We start from the raw sequence: 5,911 nt of genomic DNA on the forward strand, positions 1-5,911 counted from the left end.
CGTCCAATGCTTACGGCGTACTGACGGCCAGTCTGCCATCGTTAAATTCAACTCAAGTGATATCATTTTGATCGCAATTTCTCAGATGCTAATTGTACTAACAACACTCGCTAATCAAATCTCTTTATATTGAACGTAATTCGTGTGGTTTGTGTGGTCAATTGTAAAAGCGAATGCACGAAAGTGTCAACACACAAAGTGGCTGAAAATATTTGGTTATGTGCTTGCTTACAAATCGATTGATGTTTACAAAATCTGACATTGCTAACAGAAGAACAAAAAAAAAAACAACTCCACAATTTCAGTTGAAATAAAGTTTATTTGCTTTATTGATCGAAGCTTTCGTCTCAATGTTTATAGTAAAAATAATAATAATGGAAACAATAATTTAATACGATGAAATATAATAACTATGATCACAATGGAATCATGTATGCCGCATAAAAAACCGTTCACGAATGAACAATTCATACAATTTAAGTTAGTTATATACTAAAAATTATGTGTGTGTATTACACGGCGAATTTAATTTTCTTGCCGATTATCGTTTTCGTTGAAGCTGTTCGTGGCTTTGATTGGTTTTGCGGTTGTTGTGTCAGTATCGTCACTTTCGTTTCCATCAAATGGACCATTTTTTCGTTGCGTTTGTGATGTGATCGTTGCCGATACCTTTCGTTGTTTGCGTTTGATTGGTACTGCCGTCATGATACCTGTACGTTTTGGACCACGATTTTGTTGTGAACGACCTTTGATTGGTTGGGAACGACGACTTTTGACTGTTGGTGGACTATCAGGAATGGAATAGCTTGGTTCCGAATCCGAGTCGCTGTCATTTTGTGCAGCGAAATTCAACAATTGCTTATGCAATTCCAATCCACGTTCTGTTGAATAAATCATTTGACCGAATGTCGATGTCGATGTTGATTGTCCAATTATCGGCGTTGGTTGTGCGACAGTATCAATCACTTGCTCTTTGTAAGTAGTCAAAATGCGGTTCATTCGCTTTTGCACGGTTGCTACACTGATTTTTTTCGTCATTGTTTTTTTGCTCTTTATCGGATGGTTTTATTTTGATTTTTTATTCAAGCGATCCGTATTGATTTTCGATAGAAGTTTGATTTGACTTCTACAACGGTTTTAGTTTGATTTTTATGTTATAGACTATTTTATGGGCGAGAATGTCAGTCGTGAACAGCTCAATGCACTGTGTTAAAATGGCGAATAATCGAAAAGTGATTTTTGCATAGGTCGTCGGTTCTGTGATGGAAATGACCCGTTAACAACGCAGCATCTTTATTCAAACAACACACGAGAAGGGTGCTTTGTTTTGAGTGCGTTCAAAGAATACACCAAATTTGGATCGCAGTCGCGTTCAATGTCATTAGCCATAGAATATTCATAACATTTCAAATTGAATTGCGCGTTGATCCTTACTTGGAATTATATCAATTTGAATTTGAAATTTAGTTCTTAATTATTTTTAAATTGAACAATATGCTTTTTCTAGAGATTTTTTATATTAAATCTGACTGGTTAAACCTATGATTATCAACAACTTCTTACTCGACTGCCGGTCAAAATATATAAATTATTACATAAATAATAATGTAAATTTTAATTACTTCAATGGAGAAGAAAAAAATCTAAGACTTTTTGTGGAAACATTTTTCTACAGTTAATTTTTGGCTTATTTTGATCAATAAATAATCTTTCTTTTTATTTTGTGAAGTTCATTTTGAAGCAAACAAAATTAATGCAATTAAGTCAGCTGTATTTGTTATGAATTTTGTATATAAACAATTGAATATGAATGGTGTAAATTTGTTTTTAAAATAATTTGTGTGATTGGTAAAAAAGAATAATATTTTGATTACAAAATTTGCAGTCATAACAAATTGCTTTTTTAAATATAGTTTGGGCCTTTAAGCAATTTAAGCATCGAGCAAATGACTAACTTCAATTATTTCACATTTAATCGTGTTGGTGGATACACTACATCAGACCCAAGACAATAATTACAGAAAAGAAAAGTGAAACACAAACTTCGTATGATGGACGTGTATATTGAGATGGTCTATCGTGCATACTACAAATGCAGTTGCGGCAAATCGTACGAAAGACTCAATAAAGCGAAAGGATGTTTGCAACAATGCACAAAATGTAGCAGAATGAATTCGCCACACAGTGAAGTATGCTCATCAAATTCTTTAAATCTAATTTAAAGTCAAATTTTATTTATTTTTTGTTCCAGCTTGTAACCAGACGACTACAATAAATGCAATGAACTCGCAATTTTGTATACTATTTAAAAAAATATATAATCAAATTTTACGAAGTTTTTATCTGAATTTTTTTTTTGTGATAGAGAAAAAATTATATGAAAAATTTCCATATAAAAATTTAATATTTTGCAAAAAAAGTTCATCCTTAAAGTAAAAGGTTCCATAAAACACCCTCTCATAAGACCACTCATGTTTGTCACAATCAAGTTTTACAGAATATCGAATATTCTTTCCAAATACATTTGTTTGTGATCAAAAAACATAACCATGCGTTCTGGTAAAAGTTGTCAAAGAAGTGTGGTGTGTTGGTTTCTGACTAGTCAAGATTGAAAATTCTTATAAAAGTACGCTGCATCGGAATGTATACTTTCGCTTGTTACAACAATCAATAGTGTTCTCAATTTGTCAACAAAGTATTGCAATCTCTCCGCGGAATAATGCATTCGCAGCGACGAGTAAAAAAAATGTATAAAAAATGGAAATAATGCGGATGATAAGTGGGAAGCATTAGTCGGATTATATGGCATATAAATTTTAATGGATTTTTTATACACTGATAGCTTTTGCATCACTTTAACGCTTTCTCTGAATTACTACAAATTTATTGATTTTTGTTCCCGACATCTATGAGCTATTCTGAATCCATTGAAAAATTGTTTTCAATTCCTCTAAATTTTTGGATAAATGAAATTCATATTTTGAATGGAATTTTTTGCGATTTACATCAAATTAACCTAAAACGGACATTGGCTAAATAGGTTCTTTGATTTAAATTCATGAGCATTCACTTCGAATGTCATTTATTTGAGTATATTTTCACTTCTATTGGGTGTGTTTGTGTCTGAAAATAGGAATTCTTGATTCAAAATTGGCCCTGAAATCTAATTTGTTTTATACATTTCACATTTTCAATTTGATTACAATATTTTCATTCCAGTGTTGAACATTTCAATGATATTCACTCTATTTCTCCATTTATCTCTCAGTCATTGTGTTGGATACTAATACTAAAATTTGGTCTGATTTAAACATATATGGGTCAACTAAATTTAAAAAAAATGGTCTATTTTCAATGTCATTCTGTTGATTTGTCGTCGTCTGAGCTATGTAGCTGATCACTTGATTCTTCTTCGTGGTCATCAACACATGATGGATCAAATTTATGTAATTGTTTGCGCCATTTTCGAATCAATCCGTCAAATGCTCGTCGACTGTATTTTTTGTGCATGTCTGGGGTTTTTGGATGATCTTTTGTTTGTTGGTCACTAAAACAATGTGAAGAAGAAGAAAAAAGGCGATTAATTCATGTGCCATTTGCTCACTGATCATTTGTTTATTAAATCAAACAGCTGCAATATTTGCAGCCATTCAGCCGAAATGTATCTCTTCTGCTTGCGTTAAACCACCAATTGTATGAGAGTTAAAGTCTCAGTGTTAAAAAACCTTCTTTCTTTGGAAAGAAGCACCTCTTTTGAGCATTAAAATCTGTTCTCAACACTCTTTATTTCACTAGCACATACAAAAAGCGATTGAGTCCTCAAAAAAAGTCTAAGTGGAAATGAAGTAATATTTCAAACTAAACTTACGTTGACACTTCTTTTCTGTACAATTCGTATCCGATGGTATTTTTGCCATAATCGATTTGCTTCTGTCGCCGTGCCAATACACCTTCATTGGTTTCGATTTCTTCTTTGACTTTGTTATTTCGCCATTGTTGGCACATCATTTGGAATTGACTGTGATCCGATGTACACGTTGGGTCCGAACAGCATGTACGAGATGATGAGATCGACGATGTGCCGCACGAATCGACCGATTCTCTTCGCTGAAATTCCATTTGTGCTGTTCGCTTTTGTCGCTTACCGATTTCATTGCCATTTTGTGATCGTCCTGAGACGTATTCATTGTCACTAGACATGTCGGAAATTTGGCCCGAGTCTTCGCTGTGACGAGTAATATTTGATCGTACATCGTCGCTGAAAAACGTTGACACCGAATTCGAACGTTTCTGGTGAACGCACAAAACAAATCCCATTGAAATGTGTGATACAAACGGTGTGAAATGTGAAATTATTTGTCCATCGAAAATGTCAAACGATAACTTACAATTGTCTCTTTTTCTGATTCTACTATTTGTTCATACCATGACTTTGGTCGAGCGGTTGTGTTTGTACGCTTATTTGGTTGACTTTTAACAACTGCCGCATACGATAATTTCGACGTTTGTAAGATACTCATTCTGTTGAACAAGAAGGCATCACATTTTTTACAAACAGTGGTGAAATAACAAAAAATGAAGAAAAAAAGTCCACAACAATTCAATGAAAATCTTACTTGTATGCTTTTTTTGTTGTTCGATTGATTGAGTTTTCCGACGATGCTGCTATAAAATTTCTTCAAAAAATAAACTCTACTTTCGATCGAAAATATTTAAATCTTCACTGTAAATTCGATGTCAACCAAATAAAAATCTAATACTCTCTTTTTAAAATCTTTTTTTTCTCTGTCCTTTTTTCGAGCACACGCGGTGTGGCGGTTTTGAGTGCTTGACATTAAATGTATAAAATGACAATACAAAACAAATGCAGCCCGCCACAATACCATTCGTTTAAACATTCAAACGTAATGCCGCGTTCACAAACACAACCAATATTACGAAAAATTGTGTTGCTTATGTATTTGTGTTATCGTCAATGCCAAAATAACATCGCGTTTCAATTTCGATTGTCAATTCTGTTTTGTTGCATGAGAACAAATTGCGCTACAACATATTTTTTCGTCGTCGCAGAGATCAAAGTAGTCGTGTGATTAGTTTGAATGCGAATACCATTTATTATAACGAACAAAAAGCGATTTCTGCTTGATTGCTTGGGTAGAGAAAAACCGCTTGTTTGTAAAACTTTACACTTTCGAGAACTTGGCAGAATACACTTCAAGAGAAGGATTTAAATGATATTTTAATTGGTGAATGAAAATTGTGACTCCAACAAGTTTGTCAATAATTATCTGTCATGCAATCATGTATACGGTTGATCCGATTGAAACTTTTTCCTACCTATCAATTTATGTGGCAGCACAGTGTCTCCGGTATATCGAGTACATTAGATGAGAGTTTCGAACAATTACAGAAACTTTTAGTCAATTTTATAGTTTTTCGACGCCGCTATATCGCCCACAAACCTGCTCAATTTAAAACTTTTCCCACAATTAACCAAGTTATATCTGAAGTATATACAGTAGCGTTCAGATGATTGGAAAAACATTATAATCTCTTCGACGTTCACAATGAGATGTACTCATGAATAATTCTCTCTCTCGCTCTCTCTTGTTTCGAACCGCTTAATATGAAATGTAGTCAAAAGAAGCCAATTTTGACTAATTTCAGCACCCAACTATCAAACACACTCAAAATTCGCTTACCTCTTTAGAAAGATTCATTAGGTTAGCCAAATATTTTAAGCAATAGTGTACACCTGTGTATAGCCAGCGGCTTAGTTTGATCAATATAAAATTTGCTGTAATTCATGATGAAACTGGCAATTTATATGCAAATTATACCTTCGAAACCACTTGGAAGTGTTAATTTAGCACCAATCCAGTTCAAATACATGATTTACAAAACGACATGG

General features: G+C 33.5%; 1 protein-coding gene across 1 annotated transcript; it reads right to left on the reverse strand.

Annotated features, from left to right (window-relative positions):
- Positions 1-3,037: 3,037 nt before the first annotated feature.
- On the reverse strand, positions 3,038-4,846 carry LOC116341629 (histone RNA hairpin-binding protein-like). Its single transcript, XM_031768802.1, has 4 exons — positions 4,617-4,846; positions 4,389-4,521; positions 3,869-4,290; positions 3,038-3,547 (listed from the first exon to the last, which is right to left on the reverse strand). Exons 2-4 carry the CDS (start codon positions 4,518-4,520, stop codon positions 3,358-3,360), a joined length of 744 nt encoding a protein of 247 aa, XP_031624662.1. The 5' UTR covers position 4,521; positions 4,617-4,846; the 3' UTR covers positions 3,038-3,357.
- Between the last annotated feature and the right edge of the window lie 1,065 nt (positions 4,847-5,911).

The sequence above is a fragment of the Contarinia nasturtii genome, unplaced genomic scaffold (genome assembly GCF_009176525.2).
Source record: "Contarinia nasturtii isolate CC-2019 unplaced genomic scaffold, AAFC_CNas_1.1 Cnas_scaffold_745, whole genome shotgun sequence".
Classification (NCBI taxonomy): domain Eukaryota; kingdom Metazoa; phylum Arthropoda; class Insecta; order Diptera; family Cecidomyiidae; genus Contarinia; species Contarinia nasturtii.

Bases quoted from the DNA above. Each gene is read 5' to 3' on its own strand.
- LOC116341629 (XM_031768802.1), bottom strand. From the start codon at position 4,520: ATGAGTATCTTACAAACGTCGAAATTATCGTATGCGGCAGTTGTTAAA. The intron at 4,291-4,388 runs GTAAGTTATCGT...TGCGTTCACCAG, and splicing joins AATCAGAAAAAGAGACAATT to AAACGTTCGAATTCGGTGTC. The intron at 3,548-3,868 runs GTAAGTTTAGTT...ACATTGTTTTAG, and splicing joins TACAGAAAAGAAGTGTCAAC to TGACCAACAAACAAAAGATC.